General features: G+C 47.0%; 1 protein-coding gene across 1 annotated transcript in view; it reads left to right on the top strand.

Annotated features, from left to right (window-relative positions):
* The window catches only part of EIF3B (eukaryotic translation initiation factor 3 subunit B), a 356,055-nt gene that overhangs the window by 282,487 nt on the left and 55,710 nt on the right, over positions 1-17,858 (top strand). The window contains exons 15-16 of the mRNA XM_069647617.1: positions 14,450-14,575; positions 14,686-14,763. Of these exons, the coding sequence (XP_069503718.1) occupies positions 14,450-14,575; positions 14,686-14,763 (204 nt within the window). The remainder of the gene's footprint in view (positions 1-14,449; positions 14,576-14,685; positions 14,764-17,858) is intronic.

The raw sequence follows: 17,858 nt of genomic DNA, 5'->3' as shown, positions 1-17,858 counted from the left end.
CAACAGACCATTCAGGAAAGCGCATAAGTAGCAAAAGTCAGAGTTCCTAAGGAAGACTGGTCAAACATGTAAGTGCTAGTTAGTTGAGGGTCCAGGGACCTCTGAGAAGACAGCCTAGGAGGATTCCAGCGTTGGGCCTGGGTGAACTGGATGAGGGGACCATCACAAAAACACCCCAATGCTTTACAGAAATCACAACGGTTTAAAGGAATAGTGCACTCAAAATGTATATATATTTTTTTTAAAGAAAGTTCATATGTAAACATTTGAACAAATGAGGCTCAAAGTCTGACATTTCAAGCACTTGGAGGCATCCACTTTGTGAAATGGATGAGCCTCCTGTGCTTGTTAATCTCGCCCTTGCGGCACTAATGAAGCAAAAGCTAGCCAGCTGTAATAAACAAAAGCTACCAGCAGGTGGCTTTTGATTCCTTATTGCTGGAGAGCAGAGATTAACACAAGGTGCTGCTAAGTGCTTTAAATTTCATTCTTTTTTCATGGCACTGCAAAATAAATGCTGTGGTTTTCTTTCTAACTTAAAAAGAAAACTGCAGCATTTATAGTGTTGATTTATGTTTGCCGTGGCTTCAGCTTTGAGCCTCCTGGGCTCCCCCGACACAGGGGAGCCCAGGAGACTTAAAGCTGAAGCCACAGCAAACATAAATACAACTTTGTTGTATTTATAAATGCTGCAGTTTTCTGTCTAAGTTTCCCGGGCTCCTCCGATCCGGAGGAGCCTGGGAAACATAGAAAGAAAACCGTAGCATTTACAAATACAAAAACGTTGTGTTTCTGACTGCGGCGGCTTTCACTTTGTCTCCTGGGCTCCCCCGACCCCGTTTTCTAACCACGGCAATCACAAATACAACAACGTTGTATTTAGAATTGCTGCACCTTTGCTTTTTGCCTTTCGTTTTACGTTTTCTGTGCTCCCCTGGGTTTGGGGAGTACCGTAAACATAAAATGAAAGTGAAGCAGCTCTGCTCTGGCTTTAGTAAGCAAAAGCTCCCAGTAGGGGGCTTTTGCTGCTTGTTTAGTGCTGCCAGGGCAGAGCTTAACATGAGCTGAGGAGGCTGCCTGAAATGGCAAAATGGATGCTCCCATGTAAACGCTTTGCGCCTCGTTTTCTCAAATATTTAAATGGGAACTTTCTTTAAAATGTTTAATGCATGTTTTTGATTATTGGCTATCTTTTGGGACTTTAATATTTTTGAGCGCACTATTCCTTCAAGGTAAGTGAATCCCCCAGCCAGCACAGTACCTTAACACGGAAGAAGAGGTCTAGCATGAAGACTTAAGATCTGCAGCCAAAAACCCAGTAGTTGAATTCCTTTATCATGAAGACGGGACCCTGGAAGGACTTCTACAGCACGGATCAACAGGGAAGGTTATGTGGTTTTGGCGCCCTTTTTAGGAGCCAGAAGACTGGAGATCGCTGGTCGGATTCTTGTCGTTTCAAAGGTCCAGCACTCTGGTGAGGGGACTTTGCTGACTCTAGTCACGTCTCTGGAGGTCCATCAGGATGCCCACAAAGTTTCTGCAAGTTTCGGAATTCAGAAGATTGTGCCCTGCACAATGGCTCAAGGTCACAGGGTATTTGGGTATTGCAGCCCTGCAAGGTCGCAGCACAACATGCAATGCCTCAAAGGGCAGGTCTTCCTGAGTCTAGTGGGTTTCACCAGGCTCTGGGTCGTGGTCGTCTGTTTCTGGATCCCCAGGTCAATTGGAAGGAAGGGCTACAGCGGGCTCTCCGGTCGCTGGAAATCCTTTTTTTTTCTTTAAACTTTAGTTTTTATTGACATTTTAATAAACAACAATCGGGGCCCGGCGGACCAATCACATACTTTACCTCTAATCAAGAGCTACTCCACCGGGCTTCCCCCTGCCCCCCCCCGTTCCTGCCCCCCGCTCCCTAACCCCAACCCTTCCCCCAACTTGGGTTTCCTCCAACTGAAACCCCCAACGAACACCCCTCGTTAAAGTACAATGGTAAGGGTCTTCATACGAGTTCCACCTTCTGAGTCTGAGGACTTGGCCAAAGAACAAACTATTAGTCCAAAAGCTTATACCCAAGTGTGGGACCGTGAGCCCCTTTCCCGCAATGACATCAGTCTTTTTAATCACCTGTTTTATCATGTCCCGTGGGCCTCTTCCTCCTCAACCTGGTTCGAACAGCACTCGCATTTCAGTATATTTCCCAACCCTATGATTGTAGGACCCTCCTCTCAATTTTGTATGAATGCGCTGGAATCATCATTAACCATAGCCGTTAGTTTGTCCATGAGGAGCATGTTAAGTTTAGTCGGCCAATCCTCCTTAGATGACATTTCAGCCGATTTCCATTTCTGTGCCAGGGCCACCTTTCCCGCTCTCAATGTAGTTTCCCAGATTCTGGGGTATATATATATATACATCTGATTCTCTTGGGGGGGGGGGGGGGGGAAACCCAGCAGGACTGTTGGAGGATCCCGTGGTAACAATTCTCCGGTGCCCTCTGCCATCCACCCTATGGCGCTTTACCAATATTTCTTGACCTTTGGGCACCACCACCACATGTGTACCCTTGTACCCACAACCTACATCCTTTGGGGCATAAGGGCAAATCCCCCGATACATTTTCGATAGCTTCAGAGCGTCCCTATGCCAACCCATTAGGATCTTCAGGTTATGCTCCAAATCCGCCGTAAAAAGATTGCCATGGCTATCCTGAAGATCCGGTTCCACACTTCCTCTGAGAGGGCCGCCCCATCCAGTTCATTCCAATATTCACGAAACCCTCTCCTCACTAACATGTTAGCATTTAAGAATTTATAAATTTTAGATACCATCCCAATTCTCGATTCTGCAGAGTCCAACATTGTCTCAAAGGGAGTCGTGGGTCTGTTTTCTTCCCCCCAGATTCGGTCACACAATTCCCTTCAACCTAAAGGTATTCAAATATTGAAATTGTATCTCGGCCCGAAGTCTCCTTTATTTCCTCATATGATAGGAATTCTCCCTCTCGGAACAATTGGCCTGCCCATTCCAGACCTCTATCAGACCACACCTGAGCATTTTTGAATCCCCTGCCGCCCAGCCCAATTGTGGGACCCCATAGTGAAGCGAAATGGCGAGGGCCGTGTGGTCAGATGGTTGGAGTGGGCCCCCCTCTTTCCAAATGGACCAGAGTACCCCCAATGTCGGGTGATTCAGCATCCTATTCAGGATCGCCCTCCGAGGGGCCCACATGAGGTCTCTCACCTTGAGAAGGTGGGCGTCCATGTCTTCCAAATAGGACCAGTAGTGCCCCTCCCCCCTTTCATGTGCTCTAGGAGTACCCTTAACTGGGCCGCCATAAAATATAGTCGAAAGTCTGGCAGACCAAAGTCCCCCCTCACCTCCCTCCTTGGGTAAAGTAAGGACATCCCTCTTAATTCTCACGGGCTTGCCCTGCCGGATGAAGTCATGTACCGATATATGGAGGTCAGAAAAGATCCGCTCTGGGATAACTATGGGAAGGGCCGTGAAGAGATGCAGCATTTGTGGCAGAACAGTCATTTTCACAGCCATCACGCGAACGTACCAGGATCTAATCAGTTTTCCATCTATGCATGTCCGATTTGATTTCGGCCATGGCACGGACGTAATTCGCAGACGTGAGCCTCGAGAGGTCTCTAGTGAGGGAGATGCCCAGATAGCTGATGGACTCTCACTCCACACCAACCCCCTTAAACACTTCAAGAGAGTCCAGCCATGTGTCACGGGTTTGTATCGGAAGTATCTTGGATTTAGATGCATTTATTTTTAGCCCTGAGAAGTGGCCGAAAGACGTTATTAAAGACAGGAGAGGGAGCGATTACTGTGAGTCCACCAAGTAGACAAGAATGTCATCTGCATATGAGAGCTTGAATTAGACCACCCCCCTTTTTATTCCCTTTATACCCATGTGATTTCTCACCATTGCTAGGGGCTCAATCGTTAGTGCATGTAACAGGGGGGACAAGGGGCATCCCTGCCTCGTTCCCCGTGAAAGGGGAAATGGTGCCGACAGCTGCCCATTCACCTGGACCCTAGCTGTTGGGGGCCCTGTACAAGGCTGCTACCCATTTTCTAATATTGGACCCAAAGCCCATTTTTTGGAGAAGACGTGATATTTACCTACACTCTACCCTATCAAATGTTTTCTCTGAATCTATTGAAAGCAGTGCCGAGTCCAGGTCCACTTCTTGGGCATAGTGCATCAGATCGAGAGTTTTACATATATTATCAGCCCCCTGGCGTCCCCCAATGAAACCCACCTGGTCCCCATGAACCAGTGTGGGCATAATCCCCTCCATCCTCTTTCCTAAAACCCTGGCAAGGAGTGATAGTGGGCGGTAGGAGGAACACTTGGTCGGGTTCCTTCCCTCCTTCAGCAGGACTGCTATTATGGCCCCCATCATTGTTTCTGGGAGAATATCCCCATCAAGGATCCTATTGAACACCCTCGCCAAGTACGATGATAGCGTGGACCGATACGTCTTGTAAAGTTTTACTTTTCATCCCTTTAATTACTTGCTCAACCTCCTCCTCTGTTATTTGGGCCCCCATCCCTTCCGTTGCCTCCCTCCCCAGGGCTGAAACCGGTATAGACTGTAGAAATGCATCGATTCGAGCATCATCCCCTTCATATTCAGATTGATGCAGCCTTTTATAGTACTGTCGGAAGGCCTCTCCGATACTCCCAGTATCATGTCTAGAAGTTTCCCTGGCTCGATGTTGACACGTTAACCATCCTACTCTTCTGGACCTCCCTCAGTTTCCACGCCAATATTTTATCGGCCCTAACCCCCTTTTCGTAGTATTTTTGTTTTAGCATCAGAAGGCTCCTTTCCGTTTTAGTCAACAGGAGGTCCTTCAGCTGAATCCTGTACTCCTCCAGGGTGGACACCCAGTCAGGGTCAAGGCGCCGTCCAGGGGATCCACCCGATTGCAGATGGGCTATTTTTCCCCATAGGGACTGCTCGCAGGCTTCCCTTTTCTTTTGGGCACCAATTTTAATTGGGGTCCCCCGGATGGTCGCCTTAAATGCATCCCATATTATATGGGCGCTCACTTCACCATTGTTGTTGAGTTTGAAGTACTCTGTTATATTGTCTAGTATTGTTTTTGCGATTGCCTGATCTTTCAACAGGGAGTCATTGCATTTCTAGCAGCCCCCCCTATTAGGGTTCTATTACGCCTTTATCGAGACCCGGACCAGATCACGATCTGACCATGGGACAGGGCCTACTATGTGGCCTACAACATATGGGCACAATGAGGCATCAAGAAGGATGTAGTTGATCCTAGAAAAGGATGCATGTAGTTTAGAAAACTGAGTATACAGGGGTTCACCTGTTCTCGTGTACTGAAGGGAATACTCTAAGCCCAAGTCTTGATTAGTTTTATGAAATCTTTCTGCCATGAGTTCGTCAGACACCCGGGTGATTGGGGGCCCCAATCTCTTGAAATCCCCCCTTACTATCAATGTGCCTTGTACGAATAATTGAAGTTTCTCTTTCACCCCTTCCCAAAACTGTGCTTGGTTTTCATTAGGACCATAGACCACCAGCAGTGCCAGTAAGGTGCCCTGAAGGGTTCCCTTCACCATCCAATATCGCCCCACTGGGTCCTTCAGCTGTGCATCTATGTTGAAGCCCACCTCCCTAGTCAGAAGGATAGCCACATCTCTTTTTTCGATTTGTACGATGCACACATGACCTCCCCGATAGAGCCCCCTCTCAAATTGGGTTCCGCCCCCCTTACCCAGTGGGTCTCTTGCAAGAAGAGAAGGTCCAGTTTAGCTCTCCGGAATTCCCTCCAATAACAAGGATCTTTTAGTGGGGGAGTCCAAACCCCTGACATTCAGAGCCCACCTCCAGCGGCATTGGGTAATCAACCATTTTCCAAATCAGCTTACCCCCTGGCCACCTTCCTCATGGTCACACCCAAACCATTGTATCCAAAACGTTCACCAATTCCCTGAACTTGAACATTTCCCCAACGGACCTCCCTCCCTGACTTCAACTTGCCAGGCCCTAATTCTCCCTTAATAAGAAACCTCTCGACCCCTCTAGCCCCCTCCCCTCTCCCCCGGTGCCCAGCCAATTAGTCCAGCCAGTACTGGTGTGTGGCCGGACCACCAGCATGCCCGTCCTTAACTGGGCATCACAAAAATTCTGTTCTTGCCGTTGAGTCCCTTGTTCCCCACCCCCAACCCCCACTAGATCACAAACCCCCCCGCCCCCCTTGCCTTCCTCATCCTTATTGGTCATGAGAACCACGGTCTGAGCAATTTTCCTCCAGACTTCCCTCTGACCCCCGTAGAAGACTGGAGCATCGTTATCTTCATCCTTCGGGGCTCTTCCGGCCCTTTACACCTGTCGGCGAGGGCGTATTCAATTTCTTGTATTTCCTGGCCCCTGACACCTTCCTTCTATCCTGCTGTCTCTCTGTACCTCCTGCCCCAGACACTGCCAGCCCAGTAGGGCCTCTCCATACATTCGGGTCCTCCACATATTCTTGAATTGCTCTTTTTATGTCCTCTTCCGTGACCAAATTTACTCTCTGCCCCTTATATTTAAAAGCCAGGGAGAAGGAATAACCGCATCTATAACATACACCCTTAACTCTCAGATGCTGGGTCAGGGGGGCGACACATTCTCCGTCTGGCCATGGTGTACCCTGAGAGGTCTTGGAAGATTGTTATTTTAGTATCATTATACGTGATTTCCCTGGCCTCCTCCAGGACTTTTGTTTTTCCTTGTAATAGTGGAAGCGCACCAAGATGGATCGGGGGCCCCCTGACCTACCCCATGCCCTGTGCGCCCTGTCAATTGTGGGTTCTGTAGTAAGTTTGTTTTCGAAGAGAAGGTTGATTATGTCCCTCACCACACGGAGTATGTCTCTTTCCGTCTCCCCTTCCGCTTCCGGAACTCCAAAAATCCGCAGGTTGTTCCTTCTCTCCCTGTTCTCAGAATTGTCCATCTGTCTAGATTTCTCCTCGTCCCTCCTTTCCAGGGCCGCCAATCTCATATCTATTTGTCCTTCTAGGGCTGTGGATGATGGATTGGTCTCAAGCTGGAGCAGTCTATCGTCAACCTTATTGACCCTCTGGTAAATTTTTTCCAGTTGCTGGGCTATGTCCGATCTCATGTCCCTTATTTCTTTGAGGACCGAGGCAAAGCCCCTTTTCCATCGCTGAGGTCCATCTGGGCAGCTCCCCGTTGGGCCAATCCCTCCACGTGGGTCAGTTTATTCTGGGTAACTTCCCCCTCGTAAAAGTGAAACCTCTGCAAAGTTTCCTTCCAGTTCATGTGGTTCTGCACTGGTGGTCGGGCATGTTCCAGAAGGTGCCGAGGTGCTACCCCTGGGCTCCGGGATGTGGAAAATTGCCATTGTCCAGCCTCCAAGGGGTCTGAGCTGGGCCCTCCAATCTCGACGGTCACTTCTAGTCCGCACTCCTCCTAGAGGGCCTATTCGAGGTACGCAGCGGTTGGGCCCCCCACCGATCTTCCCGCCATTGTCTCCACAGGTCAGTACATCGGGTTTCGCATCTCCACCACAACGTGATTCAATCGTATCTCCTCGATGGATGGTCACCCTGCAGCCAGCACAGTACCCCCTCCTGGTAGAATGTCTTCAATGGTGACCTGCCCAGGGGGGCAGAGTGGAGAGCCCAGCCCTACAGTTCCCTGCCAACCCCCATCCCTGGGTTGCTGTGGGGGGGGGGGGAGAATCTGTGCTTCCGGAGCGCACACTTTCCCTGCTCCTTTCTTCCAGGCGATTGCCTCTTCAGGGCTGCCCCCAACAACTGAGGCAACATACCACCAGCAAAGCGTCTCCCCTCTCCTGGGCCGTGCCAGGCCCTGTTGTTACATTGTCCGGGGGACCCCCCTGTCACCTTTTCAGAGTAGATATTGGCCTCTCGCCTCTTTTCTGCCCGCTAGTCTAGTTCGCCAGCGTCTCCTTGCTCGTAGTGTAAAGTGGGGGGAGGGGCACCAACAAACCCCAACACTGCTTGCGTCGTTTCAGCGTGGGGCCTCCCCATCCAGTCTGACCGCCTGCCGGTGCTCACTCCACCGGGGGGGGGGAGGGGTGCAGCGAATTGGCCCCGGTGCTGATTGCGCTGTCTCCGGCAGGGACCCCCTTCGCGTTCTCCCTCCCGCAACCGTATGCCAGGCACCAGAAGCCCCACTCCCGGACTACCCGTCCGGCCATGTCTTTGTCAGGGGATGGGGGGGCCACAAAGTCGACGAGGGGGGTCCAAGGCCAACCAAGGGGTACCGACCCCCCCCCCCCCCCAAAAGGGTTGCAGCACCCTATGAGGTCTCCCTCCTCTGATCCCCGCCAGCGGTCTTGGTCCTCGAAGTTTCACCACCTGGACTTGCAGCAGGCCTAGGGATGCCTCATTTAATATCGTCCCGGGGCTCTCAAGTCTCGGGTTTTCTGCTGAAGTTACCCCAGAGTCTCGCCCCCCAGCCATAGTCTCTCGGGGGGGGGGGGGGTGCATTAAGGGGGGCTTCGGTCCCTTAACGGCCCAGTCGAATGGGAGCACTGCAATCCGGCTGTCATCGCCTGTGCGCCGAATGGTGGCCTCCCCGGAAATCATTTTAACTGTTTTCTTAATCTTCCTCTTTGGGTCCAGTGGTCGACTACCTCTTCAACTTCCAGGATCAGACTTTTTTGCAGGAACCCAACCAAACAGCCATGCACCATTCTAACTGGGGTGGGAAGGGGGCGGCAGGGAGTTTGGCATTTCTGGGTTCTGATCTGGGTTCGCGCAGTCATGCTGGAAGACACAGGTCTGCAGGGGTTTGGACTCGGCCCTCGCTTCCTGCCTTCACACATTCTGGAGCCTGGGAGAGGAATCAACAGGATTCCTGACCGAAGACCAAATTGACAAACAGGATTTTCCTGCCCTGGAGGTCAAGAAACGAGCAAGAAAGTACAAAAAAGAACACTAGAATGTCAAAAAAAGAAGACTGGGGGCCATTTTGGGAAAATGACCACCCATGAGTGAATTTACTGTGGCTGTGGAAACAACCTGCGGTAAAGGTGCACTGAATTTGTAAAAAGGTTCTGTCACCAGCCATTAAAGTTAAGCTTGCCCCTGTAACAAAAATGTTAGTTAGAATGTATCCCCCTTCTCCTTGTATAGCCCAGCACTCCACATAAGGTGGGGTGTGCTGCTTCACCTAATAAAATGTAAAAGGGATCCAAAGATCCGTTCTACCCTTGGGAACTGTAGTTCTTACAAGGCTAGCCAGATCAAGTTTAAAAGGGGAGCCCAAAGGGCAACCCTGCAACAAAAGCTAGTATGTCCCTAATAGGCAAAGTTTGTATGCAGTACCCTCTGGAAACACTACAAGCAACTATGACTACAGGCTTAGGCAACCCAACCTTTGGTATAGGCTTGTACTACACAGTTTTGGTAGCGTGTTGATCAGCCAGGCTTATCTCAAGAGGGCAAATATGAGCAGTAGTGGAGTTACACAAAGATTCACAGGTATTCAAATAAATCCTTACACTCAAGGTTTCTTGCATAAGCAATTATTAATTTATCAGTCAGTTAGAAAGCCTTCTTCAGAAGGGAGCAATATACTAGTTGTTAGGGAGCATTCTCATAAATGTGCTAATTCCCTTCACCTTAGATACCCCCATCAAGTTTGTTGGATTTTGAGCACTTGTTTTTTTTTTTTACCTGGAAAGAGTGAGACCACACGCCCCCATTCTCGTATTTTGATATGTTTTACTCTTGTTTTTTGATTATGGAGTTTTGGATAACTCCATAGGCATCATAATTTCATGTGTTACACAGCACCCTCAGTGCAGTGACACAGGGAAGCCTTTTAGGCTATACCAAGGTTTAAATACCTTCTCTGGTATAAACTACTGTTTCCAAGAGAATGTAAGGTTAAATTGACTTTACTAGTCTTTTTAAATTCCTAGACCCAGCACCCATCTTCCTATAGAGTGCTGGAGGGGTTATCTTGCATCCCCTGTGTCTACAAACTGATGTAGCTGTCAAATGCTACCCTTTCCTATCGAAATGACTGGTGGCAGTGGTTTTACAACGAACTACCATGATTTTTCCCAACCGCGAACACAGGTAGTTAAAAATTGCGGGAGCCTTTTTCTTTCAATATGGCTCCTAAAGCCCCTTTGTCTAAACAGGTACCGGTCTTCTTTTTTCGCCGTTTCTTTTTGGAAAGGTCCTTCTAAAGTTTGTCTCTGCGCGCCAAACCAGCCTTTGGTGGGCTTCAGGACTGAAGACTGCCTGTGGCGCTTGAGTGTCGGGGGTGGGCAGGAAGTGAAGGAGGTTCCCGAAACTCACTGTGCTTAGTTACCTAGGAGACCCAAATGCACTCTGGCGTGATTGGCTGGCTGACTGTCCGGCATGGACAGCCACCCTGCTGGGTGAGTGGCAGCTAGGCTGGAATGAATGGGAGAAAACTGTTTAAATGCCGAGTCTCTTGGCTTGGAAGGCAGAGTCGACCACTGGAACGAAAGAACTGAAGACGAGCTGGAAGAGGACGGCTGCTGCAACTACTGGACTGTTGGTTTGCCTGGTGGAGCCCTGCTGCAGGTCTGAATCGCCAAGTTCATCTCGACAGAGAAGCCCCTTCAAGGACGACTTCTTCTTTGAGTTGGTGGGCCCAATCAACTCGTAAGCCACCTGGATACCATTCTTGAAGCTGGTTAGAATTAACCTGGGGGAAGGACACCAGCTTGTGTGCTTTAAGAAACAGCAACCGGAATCGAAGAATTGCCAATTTGCCAGCTATGTGACCAGTCCCCGTGCAGTGCAGGAGTTCCCGACGTCGTCCTTGTCCCCACGACTGAGTCTCGGGAACAGTGAGATCTGTAGGAACTGCCAGGAACAGAAGTCTTAATCTGCATCTTTTTCTTCAAAGTAAGGTACTGTGAAAACCCGACCGAGAGAACTTACCTCTCACTGCGAAAGTGCGTACAACTTTGGCAACTTGCAGGCCTAGTCAGCCTGTGACCCGACATACAAACCTTTCCTCTGTGAACTATTTCTAAGAATCGTGGAAAGACTTTTCCGTTTTAAATACCAGAACTGTTTTTACCTTTACAAGACAATAGTCCATTGACTTTAGCCTACCTATTGCATTGAATCAACTCCTCTGGTGAACTTAAACTATTTGCACTGTTTTAGAGTAACTGTAATATTCGTTTTATTAACTTATGCCTTTTTGCTCCTACTTCAAGGGAGCTCAACTGCTTAGTATTCAGTAATGTAGTATAACTTTTGTATGATATGGGTTGCCTCATTTAGTGAATGCTTTATAAATGATTGTGTAATAAATTAAGACATGTTTTTACCAAGAAACCTTGAGTCTTAAGCGTCTGTCTGAATACTTGTGTTTGTAGACCTTTGTGTAACACGCTTACAAGCTCACATTCACTCTTGAGATGGGCCTGGCTTCTCATCTTGCTACCAAAAACTGTGTGGTGCAGACTTATACCAAAGGTTGGTTTTGCTTACACCTGTAGTCATAGTTGTGTGTAGTGGTCTCAGAGGGTAATGCATGCAAACTCTGCCTAACACTAGTAACACGCAAATACGCTTCAGTACTGTACACTCTTAGTTTCTAAATCAGTAAAGACCCTTCTGGGATGGCCCACTGACGCAACCTACATGCACAGTTGACTTCAGTAACAAGGGTGCTGGGGACATTAATATCTTACTGTTGGCATTCAGAACACTCTTAAAAAGTTGGTAAAAGGCAAAGATTATTACAACACAAGATAATCAATTTCCTAAGCAGTGCGAATGCGTTCAGATAGCAATAGAAGAGTCACTCAATTCAATAGGCTAAGCCAAAGTTAATAGGCAAAAGTCTTTGTATAGGATGCAGCACTTCAGGTACGTAAATAGAAAATTATTTGCACAAGTTCTTAGGAGTCTTTGATAAAAAGAAGAATCAAATGTAGGGCCACAAGCTGATTAGACTTGTGAGTTACAGAAGTTTCAAGCACTTCCACAGTAGGAGGTAAGTTCTCTGAGGCTAGTTTTACAGTACCTTGGTAAAGAAGAAAAGATGCAGCTGATGAATTCTGTTACTGTTCAGCTCTGCAGATCTCACTGTTCCTGAACCTCAGTTGTGGGGACAAGAGGGAGGACGTAGGGGCACTCATGCACTGTCAAAACTGGTAACGGGCAAACTTCACTTTCAGTGGCTGTTTCAGCTCCCTGCAAATGTCAAGGTGCACTGTCCTTACTTCTGGAGTCCCGAACTCTGCTGAGGGGGCTCCGGCTTGGTCAGTCCTGCTTCGTGGGAGTCCGGAGGATCTTCCAAAAGCTTAAAAGTAACTGACACAATCTGGTCTCCCTCTCCCTGGCTATTCGGTTCCTGCAGCAACTCTGAGAAAATCCAACCAGCTCCGAGATGGGTGTCCAGGTGGCTTACTTCGGAGTTGATTGGTCCCACCAACTCAAAGGGAGAAGTCGTCATTGCAGGGGCTTCTGTCAATGCAAACTTGGCTTCACCAGGCAAACCAACGGTCCAGGAGTTGCAGCAGCTGTCCTCTTCAAGCCCTTATTCGGTTCCTTCGTTCCAATGGTCGACTCTGCCTTCCAAGCCAAAAGACTCGCCTTTTTATTCTGTTCTCTCCCATTCATTCCAGCCTGAATGTCATTCACCCATCAAGGTGGCTGTACTTGCCGGACAGTCAGCCAGCCAATCACCACAGAGTGCATTCGGGTCTCCTAGGAGACTAAGCACAGTGATTTTCGGGCACCTTCACTTCCTGCCTACCCTAGACGCTCTGGAGCCAGAGGCAGGCTTCACTCCTGATGGCCGCCAAAGGCGAATGAACAAAGAGACCAAACCTGGTTTGGCGCGCAGAGAAATTCTCTAGAAGGACCTTCCCACAAAGACCTGGCGAAAAAAGACCGGGCACCATTTTAGCAAAGCTGGCTGGACACCCATTTTGAAAAAGATGGCTCACGCGGTTACTTTACCAGAGCCGCGAACGGTTGCGCTAAATGCAAACCATGGTAGTTCAAAACGAAACCACTGCCACAAGCCAGTCAATTGAGGGAAGGGTAACATAAAAAATGTTACATGAGCATTTAGACACGGGATACTAAGTAACCCCTCAGCACTCTATTGTAAGATAGGGTGTGCTGGGTCTAGCAAGTACAATGCTAAGTAAAGTCATTTTCACTTTACTTCTCAGGGAAACAGTCGTTGATCCCAGAGAAGGTATTTAAACCTTGGGAAGTCTGAAAGACTTCCCTGTGCCACTGCACTGAAGGTGCTGTGTGGCACAACTGTAAAATATGCCTAGAGTTGGTTAGACTTCATAACCAAAAGAGAAACAAAGGTAGAATTCACATTTAATTACATGAGCGAATGGGGGGGGAAAAGGGTCACTCTCTCCAGGTTAAAAAATCAAGTCCTCAAAATCCAGCGAAGTTGCTGGGGGGGGGGGGTGGTCTCTATGGTGGAGGGAATTAACACATTTTTTAGCGTTCTTCCCAACAGTCCCAAACGTTGTCGCAGGATGTAATTAAAAAGACACTATAGAGTCTTAAAAATAACGGCCATAAAAAGAGTAAAAGACTGAGGGTGTGGAAAAAGGTCCCACTCACTGAGGTATAGGAAAATATCTACCAGTCCAGCTAAATGTGAGGTGTTGACACAGGTCAGGAAGATTTATCATTGCTATGAAACTCTTATCCAACAATGGTGAGAAATACAAACCCCATTTCTCACGGAGTGTTTAGCCATGAGATTGAGCCATTTTTGCAAATGGGTGAACCTATCTAGTAATCTGGGCGACTCCTTAGCCTTCTGTTTTGAAAACAGATTTCTGAAATTCGTCCTATGCCTGGAGACCAATTAACCTAAGAATGCAGTGTAGTCTGCAAACACTGAAATCCAATATTAAACAATGGTTTTATCTCTCCTGCAGCATATGAATAAATACCCCACACCCCCTTTGGATGGCTAATCATTGGTCAAATGCATGAGTAACAATTTCAAACCCAGATTTAGAAGGTCTTGGGCAGTTTACTTGGCTCTTTGCAAAATTGTAATTGCTTTTGTTCAGAAATCATCCTCTCCTGTCTTTGCCTGTACTAGTTCTCACGTTGCATCTGTCAGCTGACTTAAATGCTAGGTTATTGTTTTTTAACCCCTTTGCCTTTTTCTGGTGGTGTTCATTCAGTAACATGAAGCATAGTATGCAAGGTTTGACACACCAAAAGCCAATTGGCTTATGTTTGGTAGAGTTGTTAACTAGAGTATTGTGCCAAAACTAGCATGTTTCTTTGTAAATGTAATTAGTCATGTTGCACACTTTTTCCTCTATACTGTTTGGATTTCTATGAATGGTTGATTTAGTGCAGAATTCTTTGTTTAATTTTAAGAGGATCTCCTTCATAATGCGTGGTTTGTACTGTCTACTTTGTCAGGTGGATAACGCGTACTGGCTGTGGACCTTCCAGGGACGTCTTCTCCAAAAGAACAGTAAAGATCGTTTCTGCCAACTGTTATGGAGGCCTCGACCTCCAACCCTTCTCACCCAGGATCAAATAAAGGTGCTTTCTCCTGCCTCCTACTGAACCTTAATGTGCTCATTAAGCATGCGATTATTCAAATTAAGCCATTTTGTGCACCCAAGTAACCATGTTTCTATTCTTCGGTGCAGCTCATCAAGAAGGATCTGAAAAAGTATTCCAAGATCTTTGAACAAAAGGATCGTCTGAGCCAGTCCAAAGCCTCTAAGGTAATGTGGCATTATGCTTAATCAGAAACCTTACACTTAATTGACAAATGATGGGAAAAGCACACATTTTAAATGACCAATTTAGTGGGGTGTTTATTACATTCATATTTTTCGGTTATGAGAACTAAGTGGTTGATGGGAAAGATTTCTCTTTACAGCATCTGTCCCTCCATTTGTATGGACCACCAAACCTCTTGCTGTATACATTGCAGTGAACCCTTCAGATTCACTAAGCTGGCTTTTTTGCTCATTAGCCATGGGGAATCCGACATGCCCTTGTTAGGTTACATTTACATTTATATGCCAATTGACCATCACATGCGAGACCCCAAACACTTTTTTCTGGACCTGTGAATTATTTTTGTTAGGACAGTTTTTCTGAAGTCTAACTAAGGACTTTTTAAAACTATTGAACTGAGGCAGTAGAAGACTCCACTCTTAGTATAAGGCTGTATAAGGATATGCCACCTTGTCATGTTAGCGTAGGGAGAGCAGCCGGGCTTATCTTGGGAGGGAGAGTGAGCTGTAGAATCAGTACAAGTTAAATTGTAATACAAATGGCCCAAAGAAACACAAACACTATGTATTGTAAATAAGAAATGATTTATTTAAATCCAAGTAGGCCCAGAAAAATCTTGGGAAGTGCCATTATATTATAAATAACCAGACTTATAAAAACACAGCACAGTTTGAAGTTGCACAGACCAAAGCATGTAACCTTCTTTGAAAACCTACAGGAGTTCTAGGGAAGTCGAAACCAATAGTTACTTTTAGATTACTTTCATTAATACCAGGATAGTAGACCCATCGGTTGACGCTCAGCCCAGAGAAGTCTTAGATTTCCCCAATGTTTAAATACCTTCTCTTGGTGAAACTACCGTTAACAAGAACAGTGAAGTGAAATTGACTTTACATACACAATTTGTAACTTTCTAGACCCAGCTCACACTATCTTACCATAGGGTGCTTGAGGGGATACTTAGTATCCCTTGTCTAGTTTCTCGGGTAACATTTTTATGTTACTGTTTTAGGCTAAGTTTGTATGCAGTACCCTCTGGGAACACTACAAACAATTCTGACTACAGGTGTAGCAAACCCAACCTTTGGTATAAGCTTGTTCTACACAGTTTTGGTAGCGTGTTGAGCAGTCAGGCTTATCTCGAGAGGGGTCAATGCGAGCTGTAGGGGAGTTAGAGATTCACAGTGACAAGTATTCAAACAAACTCTTACGCTCAAGGTTTCTTGGATAAACAATTATTCATTTATTTATCAGTCAGTTAGAATAAGCTTTCTTCAGAAGGGAGCAATATAATAGTTACACACAAATATGCTTCAATACTGTACACTTCGTTTCTAAATTAGTAGAGACCCTTTTGGGATGGCCCACAGACACAACCTACACCCTCAGGTGACTTCAATAGCTAGGGTGCTGGGGACATCAATATCTTATTGTTGGTATTTAGAATACTGTTAGAATTTGGTTAAAGAAAACATTATTAGAACAAGAGACCACAAATCTTCTTAAGCAGGCAAATACTTTTGGATCCCGTAAGAGTGATTCAGTACAGTAGGCTAAGCCAAAGTCAATGGGCAAAAGTCTTATATAGGATGAAACACTTCTGGTAGCGAAGTAGAAAAGTCTTTGCACAATGTTCTCGAAGTCTTTGAAGAAAGGAAAAATCAAATGTAGGGCCACAAGCTGATTAGACTTGAGTAGTAGAAGATGCAAGCAACTCTACAGTAAGAGGTAAGTTCTTAAACTTTGTACAGTACCTTTTCAATTGAAGAAAAAGTACAGCAGATGACTTCTGTTGCTGTGCAAATCTTCCTGGTCCCTAGTCGTTGGGACAAGAGGCAGGACTTCTGGGGACTCCTGCAATGGGAAGGTCACCGCTCACACCGGCAATCTTCAAATCTGTGGCTGTTGAGTGTTTCATGCTCCTCGCGTCTACCGCAAATAGCAACACTGTGGTTCCTGGCTGTCGAGATGGACTTTCCTTGCTTCTGGGGTCCCACACTCTGTTGGGGCTCAGGCTCAGTGTGTCCTGCTTCCTGGGAGTCCAGAGGATCTTCCTGGAGCTGTAGGCCAGCTTAAAAGCAACACACACAATCTGGTGTTACTCTCCCTGGCTATACTGTTTATAGCAGCAACTTTGTGGAAATTCAACCAGTTCTGAGATGGATATCCAGGTGGCTTACTTTTGAGTTGATTGGTCCCACCAACTTAAGGGGAGAAGTCATCCTTGCAGGGGCTTCTCTGTCGATACGAATTTGGAGTTTCAACACAGCAGCAGGGCTGCACCTGGCAAACCAACGGTCCAGGAGTTGCAGCAGGCGTCCTCTTCTAGTTCTTCAGTTCCTTCGTCCAGTGGTCGACTCGCTTTCTAAGCCATAAGCCTTGCCTTTTATTCAGTTCTCTCCCATTCATTCCAGCCTAGCTGTCACTCACACAGCAGGGTTGCTGTCCTTGCCGGACAGTCAGCCGGCCAATCACTACAGAGTGCATTTGCGTCTCCGAGGAGCCTAAGCACAGGGAGTTTCGGTCTCCTCCCTCACTTCCTGCCTACCACTCTGGAGCCAGAGGCGGTCTTTAGTCCTGAAGCCAGCCAAAGGTGTAGGAACAAAGGGACCAAACCTAGTTTGGCGTGCAGAGACAAACTCTGGAAGGACCTTTCCAAAAAAAGGTGTGAAAAGAAGACCATGACCTGTTTAAACAAAGGGGCTTTAGGTGCCATATTGAAAAACATGGCTCCTGCATTTTTAGCTACTGGTGTTCACGGTAGGGAGAAATCATGGTAGTTTGTTTTTAAAGCCACTGCCACCAGCCGTTTCGATAGGAAAGGGTAGCATTTGACTGCTACATGAGTATCTAGAGACAGGGGATACTAAGTGACCCCTCCAGCACTCTATTGTAAGATGGGGTGTGCTGGGTCTAGGAATTTAAAGACTAGTAAAGTCAATTTCACTTTACTTACTCTGGGAAACAGTTGTTTATCCCAGAGAAGGTATTTAAACCTTGAACGCCTAAAAAGGTTTCCTTTTGCCACTGCACTGAGGGTGCTGTGTGACACAAATGAAAAGATGCCTATGGAGTT

Source organism: Ambystoma mexicanum, chromosome 2q (genome assembly GCF_040938575.1).
Source record: "Ambystoma mexicanum isolate Mex_15411 chromosome 2q, UKY_AmexF1_1, whole genome shotgun sequence".
NCBI classification, from domain to species: Eukaryota; Metazoa; Chordata; class Amphibia; order Caudata; family Ambystomatidae; genus Ambystoma; species Ambystoma mexicanum.
The sequence above is the reverse complement of the archived record's forward strand: the minus strand, read 5'-3'. Positions and strand labels throughout refer to the sequence as shown.